Source organism: Dermacentor andersoni, chromosome 7 (assembly GCF_023375885.2).
Source record: "Dermacentor andersoni chromosome 7, qqDerAnde1_hic_scaffold, whole genome shotgun sequence".
Classification (NCBI taxonomy): domain Eukaryota; kingdom Metazoa; phylum Arthropoda; class Arachnida; order Ixodida; family Ixodidae; genus Dermacentor; species Dermacentor andersoni.
The window spans coordinates 28961814-28980336 of record NC_092820.1 but is presented as its reverse complement, the minus strand read 5'-3'; the positions used below and the strand labels follow the sequence as shown (position 1 = coordinate 28980336).

Here is an 18523-nt window from a genome sequence, read left to right as displayed (position 1 = left end):
CTCCCGGACGCTGTCGAGGATACATGAAAGGTATTACTGGCCGCGTCTTACCGCCGACGTCGCCCGTTACGTCAAGACATGCCGAGACTGTCAACGACGCAAGACACCACCGACAAGGCCAGCAGGGTTACTACAGCCGATTGAACCTCCTCGTCGACCATTCGAGCAGATTGGGATGGATTTGTTGGGGCCGTTTCCGACGTCAACATCCGGGAATAAGTGGATCGTCGTGGCGACGGACTATCTCACCCGATTCGCTGAAACAAAAGCTCTACCGAAAGGCAGCGCAGCCGAGGTGGCGAAATTTTTCGTCGAGAACATCCTGCTGCGACATGGCGCCCCAGAAGTCCTCATCACCGACAGAGGAACGGCTTTTACAGCAGAGCTCACCCAAGCCATTCTGCAATATAGCCAGACAAGCCACAGGAGGACAACTGCCTACCATCCGCAAACTAATGGTCTCACGGAGCGCCTGAATAAGACCCTCGCCGACATGCTAGCGATGTACGTCGACGTTGAGCACAAGACGTGGGACGCGGTACTGCCGTATGTAACCTTCGCTTACAACACGGCGGTGCAAGAAACAACACAAATCACGCCGTTTAAGCTGGTTTACGGCAGGAACCCGACGACGACGCTCGACGCCATGCTGCCCCACGTCATTGACGAAGAGAATGTTGACGTCGCTAGCTATCTCCAGCGCGCCGAAGAAGCCCGACAGCTCGCCCGCCTCCGGATCAAGAGCCAGCAGAGGACCGACAGCCGACGCTACAACCTCCGACGACGCTTTATCGAGTACCAGCCCGGTGACCGTGTTTGGGTTTGGACCCCTATACGCCGACGAGGACTGAGCGAGAAGCTCTTGCGTCGCTATTTCGGACCGTACAAGATCATCCGACGTATTGGCGTACTGGACTATGAGGTCGTGCCAGACGGCATTTCGCTGTCACAGCGGCGTCGCTCACGACCTGAAATTGTCCACGTTGTGCGACTCAAGCCGTACTACCAGCGTTGACGAACTTTGGGACTTCGCGTAACTGACTTTTAGACTTGATTTCTTTTCGTTGTTTTGTTACTTATGTTTAATAAGTGTCCTTTTGTGTGTCGCTCTCTTATATTTGTAGCATCGGGACGATGCTTTTTAAGAGGGGGGTATTGACACGTGTACTTATATTCATCGGGCGACCACGTTTCGCCGCCTAACAAATCTTATCTCACAGCGCGGGACGCGCTTGCATGTATCCGAAGTTTCTGGAAAGTTATCGATGCTTCTATCCACAGTCTGTTGTCGACGAACCTTCTGTTATCTGATTTATTCGCCTGACTCGAATGGTGTAGAACTTTGTGGAAGGCACGCGGGTCCCAGCGATTAGTCTCGAACATTCGACGATCCTGTATAAAAGCCGACGCGCTTGACCCGCTGATCAGATTTTCCGACGATCGCCGACTGTGTTCGCCGCTTTCGTTGTGCTATAAGTGTAGCCTGTTTTGTGGGCACAAGTTCGCCCAATAAAAGTTAGTTTTCTCGTTCACAGTATTGCTACTGTGTTCTTCTACGTCACCACCACGTGACAATATTATCGACTTCTCGTTGTATCACTTGCCGTTCAGCGTGGGAAACACGGTATGGCCGGCGGCGTATATGGGATTTGCGTGTCCGGAGTAAATCCGATGGGTGACCACCGATGTTTAAGCTAAAGGGCGGCCGTCAAGGTAAAGAATGACGGTGGGCGACGAGCCTGCGCCGATAGGGATGATGGCCGACGAACTTGTAGCCAACGGGGCTGGTGACGCCGGAATGACGACGAGAGACTGTTCCGGGGAGCACGACCACTATTGTTTGGCTCTTGCGATGCTAATGAACGCAAGTGATGACTCTCCCTCTCTCAGGGGCGATAATAACTGGTGAATGGTGGTCGCAGAGGGGAGACAGTACGGTTGTTACAACGGCGAGCAACGTGACCGATACGCCAGCAGGCAAAACAGATTGACCGATAGTCTGCGGTTCGCCAGTCGGCTGGATTTCAGTACCGTGCAGCATACCGTGGCCCAGTCGATGAACCTGGCACCTGGGACAACTGTGAAGTGGAAACACATACAGAATGAACTCCAAGATTAGCTAGTTCTTCACGGGCTATTGCCTGCGCAAATCATGCTGTAGGCAAGTTGTTCTACTCACTGGGATGGGAAAAAAGGGTTGCAGGAGCCATGGCTTCAACTTCACGCCACACTATCCGCGTCAGGTCATCTGATGATGATACTGGCTGCACTCCTAGCCTGGCGTCACAATAGAATGTCGCAGCTGTGCTCGGCAGGCGTGCGAACGGCGCTGCAATGCGGCGGCTCTTGGCCTGCTCAAGCGCTGACACGCTTTTCTGATGTCCTGTACTATTCCACAATTTTTGCGCATGAACAGGTTAAAAGCATCGTCAGCGAAACGTATGATTCTGTGGACGTTTCGGCGCGAGTCCTTAGTTCTTTCTCTTCCGCCCGGCGGGACGGTCGAACAAGTCCCTAAGCTCCTGCTCGCACGTGTCCCAATCGTTCAGCTCTTCCTCGTTGTTGCCGTACCACACCTTCGCCGTGCCTTGTAGGTAGTAGACCGAGTAAGCCAACATAATCGTCGGATCCCCTTTGTTGTGGGCACTTATACGCTCATACGTGTCGATCCAGTCTTCCGAGTGGAGATGGTCGGTACAACGGAACGTCCCTGGATCCCGCGGCTGAGCCAGCACAACCATTTGGGTTGCAGGCGTTGATGTGGGCCGCGCCATGTCGGGTCCTCTAGTTTCTTCCGTCAGGTTGTCCAGTCTGAGGTGACGATCACTGTGGAGCTTCGTTGTTGTTCTCGTGGGTACCCCGCACCTCCCACTAATTTGCTCCGTTGCAGAAGTCACATATAAAGATCTATTTACAATATTTACAAGACAGACAGCGATGCAAAATAAGGTGACTGTCGAGATCGATTCCACCTCTACACATCAAATTGTCTTCTGACTGGCGCCAATCTTGGTCGCCTCGCAAATGCACGCAAATGCACGCAAATTTGACCGCGCGACTGTTCACTCGAGGCATTTTGCGTGTATTCGCGGGTTCCTTTCACGCTCGGAAAAACACTGTTATGTAGCACCTATTGGGGATCAAAGCTTTATCGGGAATATTTTATGTCACTGTACAATTTATTCACTGACAGGTTTCATCGAATTTTAACATTTGAGAAGTTGATTATTTATTTGCGACTAATTATGTATTAAGGCGGAATGAAAAAATAGTTGCATGTCTCCAAGCGACGGCAAAGAACATTACCTTTGTTCTTGCCATCTACGTGTCATTTCCATATCTTTAAACTCTGGCTAAAGTTAGCTGGGACAGCCTGTATATTATAAATGAGATTTATTGAAGTTCGTAGCGACCGCCGTTTCTAGGATGCACCGAGCACAGTGCCCTAGCTCAAGCCTCTGCTGCGCGCTTGATACTGCCGATGCTGCTGACTCTACGCTCATGTTCATTACCTTCCTTGCAATGGCCCCGCGGAAATAAAGGAGCCATCCTGGCGCCTTAGTTTTCTGGAAGGACGGTAGAATAGTCATACGGTTTGAGACGCTGAACGTGAACGACTTCGCAGTTACGACGTCGCATGTCGGAAGGCGGCGTTAGCGGCTCAACCAGGTAATTCACGAGTGATGTTCTCTCGAGAACACGGTATAGCCCGTCGTACTTCGGAAGGAGTTTTGAAGCGACCCCTGGCGTGTGGTGTGGCACTAATAACCAGACGAGAGCGCCCGGGAGAAAAGTGGGTGTCAAGTTCTGGGCGTCGTGAACGGCTTTTTGACGGTTCTGGTCGTCCGAGGTGAATCGCCGGGCCAGCTGGCGACAATCTTCAGCGTATATGGCGGCTTCCGAGATTGGCAGGCATTCGGATGGGTCCGGCCGGTAGGGCAGGATGGTATCAATTGTGTGCGAAGGATGACGGCCGTGAAGAAGGTAAAAGGGTGAGAATCCGACAGTGGCCTGAGTCGCGGTGTTGTCGGCGTAGGTGACAAGCGGATGAACTAGGTCCCAATTAGAGTGATCACGTGAGACATACATGGCGAGCATGTCACCAAGAGTTCTATTAAAGCGTTCCGTGGTACCGTTAGTCTGCGGGTGATAAGCAGTGCATTTACGATGAACAATAGCGCATTCAGCAAGCAGTTGTTCGATGACTTCAGATAAGACGGCACGGTCTCTGTCGCTTAAAAGTTCGCGTGGACCTCCATGACGAAAGAGAAAATGGCGAAGTATGAAATTGGCGACCTCCTGCGCTGTAGCATTTGGTAGAGCAGCAGTCTCCGCATAACGGGTTAAATGGTCTAGAGCAACGATTATCCACTTGTCGTCAGGATGGGCATTGTAAAGGCTGGAGTTCACCGGCGGAGTTGTGCGGTGGCGCTTTGCGGCGTTGGACTCATGACAAGAACGGACGAAATTTCGAACGAAATTGTACATTACTCGCCAGTAATAGCGGTGTCGAAGTCTTTCGTAGGTCTTGAAGACTCCCGCGTGGCCACACATACGTCGACGTGGAACGAGGAGCAGAGCTCTGATCGCAAGAATCTAGGAATGACGAATAACCAGGTGCGTCGCTCTGGGGCATAGTTGCGTGGATACAGTAGCTAGTCTCGAATCGCAAAATTAGGAACTTGGCACCGAAGCGTACGTGACGCTGGAACTTTCGACGTATCCGAGAGAAGGTCGAGCAGAGATGCAGTCCAGGGATTATTACGCTGTGCAGCAGCGATAGTGTCAATATCCAGAGAGGACAATGCTCACTCGCAGAAGGAGTCGTGACTGGCCTTCGGGGGAAGCGGTGATTGGGATAGAGCGTCAGCGTCGGAGTGCTTTCACCCCGAATGGTAAACCACATGGATGTCGTATTCTTGCATTCGCAGTGCCCAGCCGGCAAGACGGCCCGATGGGTCTTTGAGCGTCGACAGCCAATATAGTGCCTGGTGGTCGGTCAATACGGCAAAAAATCAGCCGTATAAATATGGGCAAAACTTGCCAAGCACCCACACAATGGCCAAGCACTCCTTTTCTGTAACGCTGTAATTGGTCTCCGCCCTGGTTAACATGCGACTCGCGTATGCGACGACGTATTCTGTGTGGCCAGGTTAACGCTGTGCCAACACAGCGCCAAGGCCTACACCGCTTGCATCGGTATGGATTTCGGTTGGCGCTTGAGAGTCAAAATGGCGAAAAATGGGTGGCGTCGTGATCAGTGGGCGCAAGGTTGTGAAGGCGTCGTCACACTCTGGAGACCATGATGAGAGACCTCTAGCGCCACCAAGGATCTGCGTGAGAGGCGATATAATTGACGCAAGGTTTTGAACGAATCGTCGGAAGTAAGAGCAGAGGCCGATAAAACTGCGTAGCTCTTTCATAGTGGTAGGTTTTGGGAACGCAGTAACAGCACGTAGCTTCTCGGGATCCGGGCGAATGCCCTCCTTTGACACGACGTGGCCTAAAATTGTAAGCTGACGAACAGCAAATCTACACTTCTTCAAGTTAAGTTGCAACCCGGTGTTGGTCAAGCAAGTGAGTACGTGCTGGAGACGGAGCAGATGCGCTGCGAAATCAGGGGCGAACACCACAACATCGTCAAGATAGCAAAGACAGATATTCCATTTGAGGCCACGTAGAACATTATCCATCATCCTTTCGGACGTAGCAGGAGCGTCGCAAAGTCTGAAAGGCATGACGGTAAATTAATAGAAGCCGTCTGGTGTAACAAAGGCAGTTTTCGGGCGATCAGCCTCTGCCATCGGAACCTGCCGAATCGAAAACTCGGCTCGGCTAAAGAACTCGGCTCCTTGCAAACAGTCCAGAGCATCATCAATGCGTGGTAATGGGAGGACGTCCTTCAGCGTGATCTTGTTTAACCGTCTAACATCAACAAAGAAGAGGATGGATCCATCTTTCTTTGTGAAAAGGAGCATGAGAGAGGCCTATCGGCTCTGCGAAGGTTGAATGACGCCTCGACGGATCATATCATTGACCTGGCCTGCAATGACGCGACTTTCAGTAGCGGACACGCGATGTGGTCTTTGTCGCAGCGGTGAGTGAGAGCCAGTGTGATGCTCGACCGTCGATGCACGGCCAAGAGATGTTTGCGCAACGTCGAAGAACGGTGGAAGTGCTGAAGGATTGCGAGAAGTTGAGATCGCTGCGAGTTCGTCAAATCTTCGGCAATCAATGGGCTGAACAGACCAGTCTATGTTAAGTCGGCTACGGAGAGGGCACTCAGTTCATGGACGGCAGTAGAAGGCACTTCGTCGAGCACGGAGACAACTTGTGTTGAATCGACCGACTCGACGTAACCTAGGCATTCGCGGCGGAGCAATGATAGCGGCGATGAAAAATGAGTGTAAATGGGCATTGTGCTGACACCGGCGGCAAGGTCAAGAGCTGTAAAGGGCATAGCAGGCACTTTTCGGATAACAGAGTGATGAGAGGGCATGAAGAAGACCGTCCCGTCGGATATGGTACTACAGAAGACTGGTACGAATGCTGAAGGGCACAGGGGAATACAGATGTCTTCTTTCACGAAAATTCTAGCGGCAGGATGAGCATCGACCGAGGCCAGGTCACCAAGTTTTAAAAGTTCAACCTCAGCCCGAGCGCAATTGATGATGGCATTGTGGCGTGAGAGAAAATCCCATCCTAGAAAGAACTATGAACTCAGCCGTGTATACAACGTCCTGTGTGGTCACACCGGCAGTACAAGTAGCGGTAGGGCGAATGGGTTGAGCACCCGCAGTTCGAAGTGACAATCTAGACAGAGACGTCGTCACTTTACGAAGCGAACGGCAAAACCTGGCATCCATAACTGAAATAGCGGCACCGGTATCGACAAGGGAGACTGTAGCTACATCTTCAATAAACACATCATTGACATTGGCAGGTAAAGGAGGAGGACTTGGGCATGTCGACACTTGCGCAGTTCTTGCCTCGAGAACTGCGTCGTATAGTTTCCCTCTTCGTTAGAGACGGGTTGTCGACGCATAGGGGAAAGCGATCGGCAACGTGGGGAGGGTGACCGGAGGTGTTCGAAGCGAGGATGGCGATCAGTCTGAAAGCGAGCTGGTGATGGCTCAAAGGGTCCGTAAGGCGCATTTGGATCAGGCGGCACATAGGGCACTCGTCGATCGTCATCGAACGCCTGCGATCGGCGGCGGCAGAACCTTGCGGCAGGACCGGGATACCTACATGCGAAGCATATAGGGTGATTGTCCGGCGAGTGCCACGGTTTAGCGACGGCAGTGGTGGCGCAGGGAACGGGAGGGGCAGCGCGGTGCACAGGCTGCTGGAGGCGACGTACGGGCACACTGCGAGGGGCCATTGCAGCGACGGTAGCATAAGTGACTGGTGTAGTCACGACATCCTGCTGGTGAACAGCCGGCAGCGGTTCCGCGCCTTCTTCAAGGATCACGTTACGGAGATGAGACGGCAAAGTGCTGGCAGACTCCTGAGTGACGGACACCAGATATAGCTGTCATGCGACTTTTTCGCGGACGAAATCTTTGCTTTGGGTTATCAGGGAGGCTTGTTCGGGGCTGGTGGTCAGGCTGCAGAGTGACGCCGCATTTGGTGTGGGATGTCGCTTTGTCAGAGCTCGCTGCTTACGTAATTCATCATAGCTCGGGCACAAGCTTATAACGTCGCCAACATTGCGCGGGTACTTGGCCAGAAGCATCTGGAACGCGTCATCATCGATTCCCTTCATGACGTGCTTGATCTTTTCCGCTTCTGTCATGGCACCGTTCACGCGCCTGCACAAATCAAGAACGTCTTCTATATAGCTTGTAAATGTCGCACCCGTGTCCTGTGCGCGTGTACGCAAACGCTGCTCGGCTCGCAGTTTCCTGACGGCGGGTCGGTCAAGTACTTCTGTAATCGACGTCTTGAGCGGCCACCCCGTTCGGATATGCCTCTCATGATTTCTGAACCAGAGACTAGCCACGCCCGCGAGGTAGAATGATACGTAAGCCAGCTTGTCCGAGTCATTCCATTTGTTGTGAACGCGCACCCGTTCGTAGGACGACAGCCACTCTTCAACGTTGTTGTCGTGGGTTCCGCTGAAGATGGTAGGCTCCCGCTGGCGAACGGTGCCAGCGCAAGGGACGGATGGCCGTTAGGTCTGGCCTGCCGAGGTGCCGCCATGCAAAGTTTTGCTAGCCAGGTGCGACAGCGGCGTCGACCTTTCCTGGAAAGCCACCGCCACCTTCTAGCCACACGGCGTCACTGAGTCTACTGTGTGCGGAGAACAATACGCAGCGTTCTCGACCCTTCGTCGCCGGAATGCCGAGACGTGATCGACGAACCAGGCATTGTTACTGAACCCGCCACCGCCGACCTCGTCTGCCGTGAGCGGGGGAGTTCTCGAGGGTAGGTGATTGGCGGCACCTCCCCACGCGCCTTTCAAGACGCAAGACAATGGAGAACCGGGGGCCACGTGGCGGGGGTCAGCTTGGGGAATAAGAGGCACCTCCTTTGGGCAAGAAGTAAGCTCCGAGTACTGCGAAGCCCGTCTGGCCTCGGTGGGGGCAGTGAAAGCTGTGCGTACGTGTGTATTTAAGCCCTCCCGCTCAAAGGCGGCTCGGCTGCGATGACTCGAACGTTTCCCACACCTAGGGATCTAGGGAGCACGGAGTGTTTATAAGCGGCTGTTTATCGACTGCTAGGGTGTGCTCGTCAGTGTGCTCTGTGATCGTGCTCGTGAGCTGTGTGCTCGTGCTCGTCAAGGAGCTCGTCAGTGTGCTGTGATCGTGCTCGTTTACTGTGTGCTCGTGCTCGACCAGCCGTGTGCTGGGTGTGTTTGGGACTTCATGCTCGTATCAGTCACGCTAGATTGTCGAATGTATCCCTTGTTTAAAATGTAAATACGGTAAATAAACCCTGTACGCCTAGTTCCTCCCAAGTTCCTCCCTACGAACTACAACCCCTTCAACTGGTGGCAGCGGTGAGATCGTTCGACAACTCTGACACGGCGATGGAATAATCTGCTGGTCGGCGTCCGGCATGGCGGAGGGTAGCGTCCGAGAACGGAGTTCCAGGATGGTAGAGTGGAACGTTACCCCGCACGGCTCCACCATTTATAAAGGAGATTATTGAAGTTCGTAGTGGCCGCCGGTTCTAGGATGCACCGAGCACAGTCCTCTAGCTCGAGCCTCTGCTGCACGCTTGATGCTGCCGATGCTGCTGACTCTGCGCTCATGTTCGCTATCTTCCTTACAATATACAATATCCTTGCATTGCGCTCAGTTTACATCATGGATCCGCAACGTCAAAGCGGCGCGCCGTAACGCTAACTCATTTCTCTCACATTTAGCGCAAGATCAGGCCTGAGTTTGATTTGTTTTTTTCAAAGACTTAAGTTACTATTACCGCATCATTAGGTTTTGTCGATTTCTCGTGTCACCTTGCGTGAGCCTTTTTCCGGCAGATGTCCCCTAGTTGAAACACATTTGTAGTGCCCGCGTGTCAGGGATATTCGTATTTCATAAAAATGCTGTTATAAGGCTTTAGCAACATATGTAACACATGTGGTATGAACTTTCAGAACTTCAAGGGTTTCTCTGGTGTTGACTAACTATCTTGGAAGAAATTACCTTAGACTCAGTGCTGACGGAAACGGTGAGAAAGAAAGTATTTCATGATATTGGGTTCGAACGTCCCCAGGAGTTTGCACAAATACTTGCTTGAGTCATACATTTTCTTATTTGTAACGATAGTTTAATGAAAACTAGGCGGATGATTACGTAACTCTGGACATGCTCCAGTAAGTGCAGTGTTTCAACATAATGTCACTACTGGGAGCGCATAGGCACAGGTAAGTGCATGAGCCCTGGTTATATCTGCGCACTTCGCACTACTTTAGACAATAATACGTTAGGTTCCGCAGCTGGTGCGTACGTACGCAACCCTCAAAGGTGCTGCAGTGCACAACTCTTAGTAGCTTTTTGTTTCCCGTCCCATACGCATTGCAATGCGGACCGCTGTAGAGAAATATTTGCCTTGCCATTTTTAAACAGCATCCTTTGCAGCACTGCAGAAAATATAACGCCAACGTTAACGCTCGCATCGCCAATTCCAACGGCCACTGATTTGCCGACATTCCGACGACCTCGCCAGCAACGAGAGCGCTGCGCAGGTACCCTCAAACTCTGTACTCAAGCAACAAATTCAGGCGCACGCTCACAAGGCATAACCTTGCTTTGCTTTGTATGAAAGCACACTATTGACGCGCCACTGCCATGTATGTGCAACGCCGTTGCACACCTTAAACTGGATCTGACTGTTGCCTTTTATGCTAAAGGTTCACTCATACTAGACCGACCAGACGCCGATTTCAGTCTGCCGACTGCCGGTGACTGCTTTTTTCACCTTCGTGTTGGCGCCTCTGTCACACTATACCGAAGCCGACAATCGGCCGACGGTAGGGAGAGAGCTCGGCATCGCTACAGTGTGACAGAGGCGCCGACACGAAGGTAAAAAACGCTTTCGCCAACAGACGGCAGACGGAAATCAGCGTCTGGTCAGCCTAGTATAAGTCAGCCTTAAATACTGCCGCGCAAGCAAAGTACGTCGATCTAGTCATAACTGCCGCACTGAGCCGAAAAAATTGAAGGTTCAGCGCGGCATTTGTGACCACATCGACGTGCAATGTCGGGAGTTACTTTTCACGAAACTCCACCAGAACAATTTGCGCAATGTGCGGCATTGAGGTCACCGATGCAAACTTACACGATCACATGGATGCCTGCGAGCTTTCTATCATATCCTCAGGCTATTTTAGGACAAATACAAGGCGACGCTTTAAGAAAGTGATCTCCCATGTCTTACATCAAACGACGTCATTCACCTATGCCTACTTGGCTCAGAATTTCGTAACACCGCCTAGCTGTCAGCAGTCCATCACGATATTTTGCTTCTCCTCAGCACCGGCAATATTTAAGCAATACTATAGCCTTGATAATTAGGCGCTTGCAGGCGCCTTTAAAAGTCAGCTACTTCTATCAATCTGCGTTTTAACACAATGCAACGAAAACAACAAAGTACGCAAAATATATTAGTTGGCATTCAAGTGCAATATGTGGCACACAGAAGCAAGCGCGTTTTAAATCTAAATCGACGCACTATAGGTTCAAGGAAACGAGCGCATGCAGGCAGAATCGACGCACTGTATGGCACACAGAAACAAGTGCGCTTTCAGGCGACGCACTATATGGCACACAGAAACAAGCGCGTTTGCGAGCAGAATCGACACACTATATGGCACACAGAAACAAGGGCGTTTTCAGACATGGTCGACGCACTATATGTAACACAGAAACAAGCGCGTTTTCAGGTAGAATCAACACACTATATGACACAGAGAAACAAGCGCGCTTTCAGGCAGTATCAATGCACTATATGGCACACAGAAACAAGCGCGTTTTCAGGCGACGCACTATATGGCACACAGAAACAAGCGCGTTTGCGAGCAGAATCGGCACACTATATGGCACACAGAAACAAGCGCGTTTTCAGACATGGTCGACGCACTATATGTAACACAGAAACAAGCGCGTTTTCAGGTAGAATCAACACACTATATGACACAGAGAAACAAGCGCGCTTTCAGGCAGTATCTACGCACTATATGGCACACAGAACCAAGCGCGTTTTCAGGTGACGCACTATATGGCACACAGAAACAAGCGCGTTTGCGAGCAGAATCGACACACTATATGCCAGACAGAAACAAGCGTGCTTTCAGGCACAATTGACGGACTATATGGCACCCAGAAACAAGCGCGTTTTCAGGCATAGCCTACGCACTATATGCAACAAAGAAACTAGCGCATTTTCAGGCAGTATGGACGCACTATAAGGCATCCAGAAACAAGCGAATTTGCAGACAGAATTGCCGCACTATAGATATATGCCACAAAGGAACAAACACGTTTGCAAGCAGAATCAACACACTTTATGGCACACAGAAACAAGCGCGTTTTCAGGCAGGATCAACGTGATAGTTGGTACACAGAAACAAGAGCGTTTGCAGGAACGATCGGTGCGCTGTATGACACCCAGAAACGGGCGCGTTTTCAGGTGAAATCGATGCACTATCTGGCACAGAGAAACAAGCGCGTTTGCAGACATAATCGATGCACTATATGGCACAGAGAAACAGGCGCGTTTCCACACATAATCAAAGCACTATATGACACACAGAAACAGGCGCGTTTTCAGGTGATATCGACGAACTATATGGCAAGCAGAAACAAGCGGGTTTGCGGGCAGAATCGATGCACTATATGACACACAGAAAGAGGCGCATTTTAAGGCAGAATCAACGCACTATATGGCACAGAGAAACAAGCACGTTTTCAGGCAGAATCAACAAATTATATTGCAAGCAGAAACAAGCGCGTTTTCTGGCGAAATCGACGCACTATATGGCAAGCAGAAACAAGCGCGTAGCCAGGCAGAATCGATACACTATATGGTAAGCTGAAACAAGTCCGTTTTCAGGCAGAATCGACGAACTATATGACACACAGAGACAAACACATTTTCAAGCAGAATCAAAGCACTTTTTGGCACACAGAAACAAGGGCGTTTTCGGGCAGAAGCAACGCACTATATGGCACACAGAAAATAGCGTGTTTTCAGGCAGAATCAACAGACTATATGGCGCACAGAAATAAGCGCGTTGTCAGGCAGGATCAACGAGATAGTTGGCACACAGAAACAAGCGCGTTTGCCCGAACAATCGACGCACTATATGGCACACAGAAACAGGCGCGTTTTAAGGCAAAATCGACGCATTATATGGCACAGAGAAACAAGTGCGTTTTCAGGGAGAATCGACGAACTATATGACACACACAGACAAACACATTTTCAAGCAGAATCAAAGCACTTTTAGGAACACAGAAACAAGGACGTTTTCAGGCAGAATCAACGCACTATATGGCACGCAGAAACAGGCACGTTTTAAGGCAGAATCAACGCACTATATGGCACAGAGAAACAAGTGCGTTTTCAGGGAGAATCGACGAACTATATGACACACAGAGACAAACACATTTTCAAGCAGAATCCAAGCACTTTAAGGCACAAAGAAACAAGGGCGTTATCAGGCAGAATCAACGCACTATATGGCACGCAGAAACAGGCACGTTTTAAGGCAGAATCAACGCACTATATGGCACAGAGAAACAAGTGCGTTTTCAGGGAGAATCGACGAACTATATGACACACAGAGACAAACACATTTTCAAGCAGAATCAAAGCACTTTAAGGCACACAGAAACAAGGGCGTTTTCAGGCAGAATCAACGCACTATATGGCACAGAGAAACAAGTGCGTTTTCAGGGAGAATCGACGAACTATATGACACACAGAGACAAACACATTTTCAAGCAGAATCAAAGCACTTTAAGGCACAAAGAAACAAGGGAGTTTTCAGGCAGAATCAACGCACTATATGGCACACAGAAACAGGCGCGTTTTAAGGCAAAATCAACGCACTATATGGCACAGAGAAACCAGTGCGTTTTCAGGGAGAATCGACGAACTATATGACACACAGAGACAAACACATTTTCAAGCAGAATCAAAGCACTTTAAGGCACACAGAAACAAGGGCGTTTTCAGGCAGAATCAACGCACTATATGGCACGCAGAAACAGGCGCGTTTTAAGGCAGAATCAACGCACTATATGGCACAGAGAAACAAGTGCGTTTTCAGGGAGAATTGACGAACTATATGACACACAGAGACAAACACATTTTCAAGCAGAATCAAAGCACTATATGGCACGCAGAAACAGGCGCGTTTTAAGGCAGAATCAACGCACTATATGGCACAGAGAAACAAGTGCGTTTTCAGGGAGAATCGACGAACTATGACACACAGAGACAAACACATTTTCAAGCAGAATCAAAGCACTTTAAGGCACACAGAAACAAGGGCGTTTTCAGGCAGAATCAACGCACTATATGGCACACAGAAACAGGCGCGTTTTAAGGCAAAATCAACGCACTATATGGCACACAGAAACAGGCGCGTTTTAAGGCAAAATCAACGCACTATATGGCACAGAGAAACAAGTGCGTTTTCAGGGAGAATCGACGAACTATATGACACACAGAGACAAACACATCTTCAAGCAGAATCAAAGCACCTTAAGGCACACAGAAACAAGGGCGTTTTCAGGCAGAATCAACGAACTATATGGCACGCAGAAACAGGCGCGTTTTAAGGCAAAATCAACGCACTATATGGCACTGAGATACAAGTGCGTTTTCAGGGAGAATCGACGAACTATATGACACACAGAGACAAATACATTTTCAAGCAGAATCAAAGCACTTTAAAGCACACAGAAACAAGGGCGTTTTCAGGCAGAATCAACGCACTATATGGCACGCAGAAACAGGCGCGTTTTAAGGCAAAATCAACGCACTATATGGCACAGAGAAACAAGTGCGTTTTCAGGGAGAATCGTCGAACTATATGACACACAGAGACAAACACATTTTCAAGCAGAATCAAAGCACTTTAAGGCACACAGAAACAAGGGCGTTTTCAGACAGAATCAACGCACTATATGGCACACAGAAACAGGCGCGTTTTAAGGCAACATCAACGCACTATATGGCACAGAGAAACAAGTGCGTTTTCAGGGAGAATCGACGAACTATATGACACACAGAGACAAACACATTTTCAAGCAGAATCAAAGCACTTTAAGGCACAAAGAAACAAGGGAGTTTTCAGGCAGAATCAACGCACTATATGGCACACAGAAACAGGCGCGTTTTAAGGCAAAATCAACGCACTATATGGCACAGAGAAACCAGTGCGTTTTCAGGGAGAATCGACGAACTATATGACACACAGAGACAAACACATTTTCAAGCAGAATCAAAGCACTTTAAGGCACACAGAAACAAGGGCGTTTTCAGGCAGAATCAACGCACTATATGGCACGCAGAAACAGGCGCGTTTTAAGGCAGAATCAACGCACTATATGGCACAGAGAAACAAGTGCGTTTTCAGGGAGAATTGACGAACTATATGACACACAGAGACAAACACATTTTCAAGCAGAATCAAAGCACTATATGGCACGCAGAAACAGGCGCGTTTTAAGGCAGAATCAACGCACTATATGGCACAGAGAAACAAGTGCGTTTTCAGGGAGAATCGACGAACTATGACACACAGAGACAAACACATTTTCAAGCAGAATCAAAGCACTTTAAGGCACACAGAAACAAGGGCGTTTTCAGGCAGAATCAACGCACTATATGGCACACAGAAACAGGCGCGTTTTAAGGCAAAATCAACGCACTATATGGCACACAGAAACAGGCGCGTTTTAAGGCAAAATCAACGCACTATATGGCACAGAGAAACAAGTGCGTTTTCAGGGAGAATCGACGAACTATATGACACACAGAGACAAACACATCTTCAAGCAGAATCAAAGCACCTTAAGGCACACAGAAACAAGGGCGTTTTCAGGCAGAATCAACGAACTATATGGCACGCAGAAACAGGCGCGTTTTAAGGCAAAATCAACGCACTATATGGCACAGAGAAACAAGTGCGTTTTCAGGGAGAATCGACGAACTATATGACACACAGAGACAAACACATTTTCAAGCAGAATCAAAGCACTTTAAAGCACACAGAAACAAGGGCGTTTTCAGGCAGAATCAACGCACTATATGGCACGCAGAAACAGGCGCGTTTTAAGGCAAAATCAACGCACTATATGGCACAGAGAAACAAGTGCGTTTTCAGGGAGAATCGTCGAACTATATGACACACAGAGACAAACACATTTTCAAGCAGAATCAAAGCACTTTAAGGCACACAGAAACAAGGGCGTTTTCAGACAGAATCAACGCACTATATGGCACACAGAAACAGGCGCGTTTTAAGGCAACATCAACGCACTATATGGCACAGAGAAACAAGTGCGTGTTCAGGGAGAATCGACGACCTATATGACACACAGAGACAAACACATTTTCAAGCAGAATCAAAGCACTTAAGGCACACAGAATCAAGGGCGTTTTCAGGCAGAATCAACGCGCTATATGGCACACAGAAACAGGCACGTTTTAAGGCAGAATCAACGCACTATATGGCACAGAGAAACAAGTGCGTTTTCAGGGAGAATCGACGAACTATATGACACACAGAGACAAACACATTTTCAAGCAGAATCAAAGCACTTTAAAGCACACAGAAACAAGGGCGTTTTCAGGCAGAATCAACGCACTATATGGCACGCAGAAACAGGCGCGTTTTAAGGCAAAATCAACGCACTATATGGCACAGAGAAACAAGTGCGTTTTCAGGGAGAATCGTCGAACTATATGACACACAGAGACAAACACATTTTCAAGCAGAATCAAAGCACTTTAAGGCACACAGAAACAAGGGCGTTTTCAGACAGAATCAACGCACTATATGGCACACAGAAACAGGCGCGTTTTAAGGCAACATCAACGCACTATATGGCACAGAGAAACAAGTGCGTGTTCAGGGAGAATTGACGACCTATATGACACACAGAGACAAACACATTTTCAAGCAGAATCAAAGCACTTAAGGCACACAGAATCAAGGGCGTTTACAGGCAGAATCAACGCGCTATATGGCACACAGAAACAGCCACGTTTTAAGGCAGAATCAACGCACTATATGGCACAGAGAAACAAGTGCGTTTTGAGGGGAATCGACGAACTATATGACACACAGAGACAAACACATTTTCAAGCAGAATCAAAGCACTTTAAGGCACACAGAAACAAGGGCGTTTTCAGGCAGAATCAACGCACTATATGGCACACAGAAACGGGCACGTTTTAAGGCAGAATCAACGCACTATATGGCACAGAGAAACAAATGCGTTTTCAGGGAGAATCGACGAACTATATGACACACAGAGACAAGCACATTTTCAAGCAGAATCAAAACACTTAAGGCACACAGAATCAAGGGCGTTTTCAGGCAGAATCAACGCGCTATATGGCACACAGAAACAGGCACGTTTTAAGGCAGAATCAACGCACTATATGGCACAGAGAAACAAGTGCGTTTTGAGGGAGAATCGACGAACTATATGACACACAGAGACAAACACATTTTCAAGCAGAATCAAAGCACTTTAAGGCACACAGAAACAAGGGCGTTTTCAGGCAGAATCAACGCACTATATGGCACACACAAACGGGCACGTTTTAAGGCAGAATCAACGCACTATATGGCACAGAGAAACAAATGCGTTTTCAGGGAGAATCGACGAACTATATGACACACAGAGACAAACACATTTTCAAGCAGAATCAAAGCACTTTAAGTCACACAGAAACAAGGGCGTTTTCAGGCATAATCAGCGCACTATATGGCACACAGAAACAGGCGAATTTAAGGCAAAATCAACGCATTATATGGCACAGAGAAACAAGTGCGTTTTCAGGGAGAATCGACGAACTATATGACAGACAGAGACAAACACATTTTCAAGCAGAATCAAAGCACTTTAAGGCACACAGAAACAAGGGCGTTTTCAGGCAGAATCAGCGCACTATATGGCACACAGAAACAGGCACGTTTTAAGGCAGAATCAACGCACTATATGGCACAGAGAAACAAGTGCGTTTTCAGGGAGAATCGACGAACTATATGACACACAGAGACAAACACATTTTCAAGCAGAATCAAAGCACTTTAAGGCACACAGAAACAAGGGCGTTTTCAGGCAGAATCAACGCACTATATGGCACGCAGAAACAGGCGCGTTTTAAGGCAGAATCAACGCACAATATGGCACAGAGAAACAAGTGCGTTTTCAGGGAGAATCGACGAACTATATGACACACAGAGACAAACACATTTTCAAGCAGAATCAAAGCACTTCAAAGCACACAGAAACAAGGGCGTTATCAGGCAGAATCAACGCACTATATGGCACGCAGAAACAGGCACGTTTTAAGGCAGAATCAACGCACTATATGGCACAGAGAAACAAGTGCGTTTTCAGGGAGAATCGACGAACTATATGACACACAGAGACAAACACATTTTCAAGCAGAATCCAAGCACTTTAAGGCACAAAGAAACAAGGGCGTTATCAGTCAGAATCAACGCACTATATGGCACGCAGAAACAGGCACGTTTTAAGGCAGAATCAACGCACTATATGGCACAGAGAAACAAGTGCGTTTTCAGGGAGAATCGACGAACTATATGACACACAGAGACAAACACATTTTCAAGCAGAATCAAAGCACTTTAAGGCACACAGAAACAAGGGCGTTTTCAGGCAGAATCAACGCACTATATGGCACAGAGAAACAAGTGCGTTTTCAGGGAGAATCGACGAACTATATGACACACAGAGACAAACATATTTTCAAGCAGAATCAAAGCACTTTAAGGCACAAAGAAACAAGGGAGTTTTCAGGCAGA

The 18523-nt window shown here is 48.7% G+C and overlaps 1 protein-coding gene across 1 annotated transcript in view; it reads left to right on the top strand.

Moving 5' to 3' along the window:
- LOC140219238 (uncharacterized) overlaps nucleotides 1-18523 on the top strand; it is a 301899-nt gene that overhangs the window by 95428 nt on the left and 187948 nt on the right. The window contains exon 7 of the mRNA XM_072289047.1: nucleotides 9602-9675. Coding sequence (XP_072145148.1) covers nucleotides 9602-9675 — 74 coding nt within the window. The remainder of the gene's footprint in view (nucleotides 1-9601; nucleotides 9676-18523) is intronic.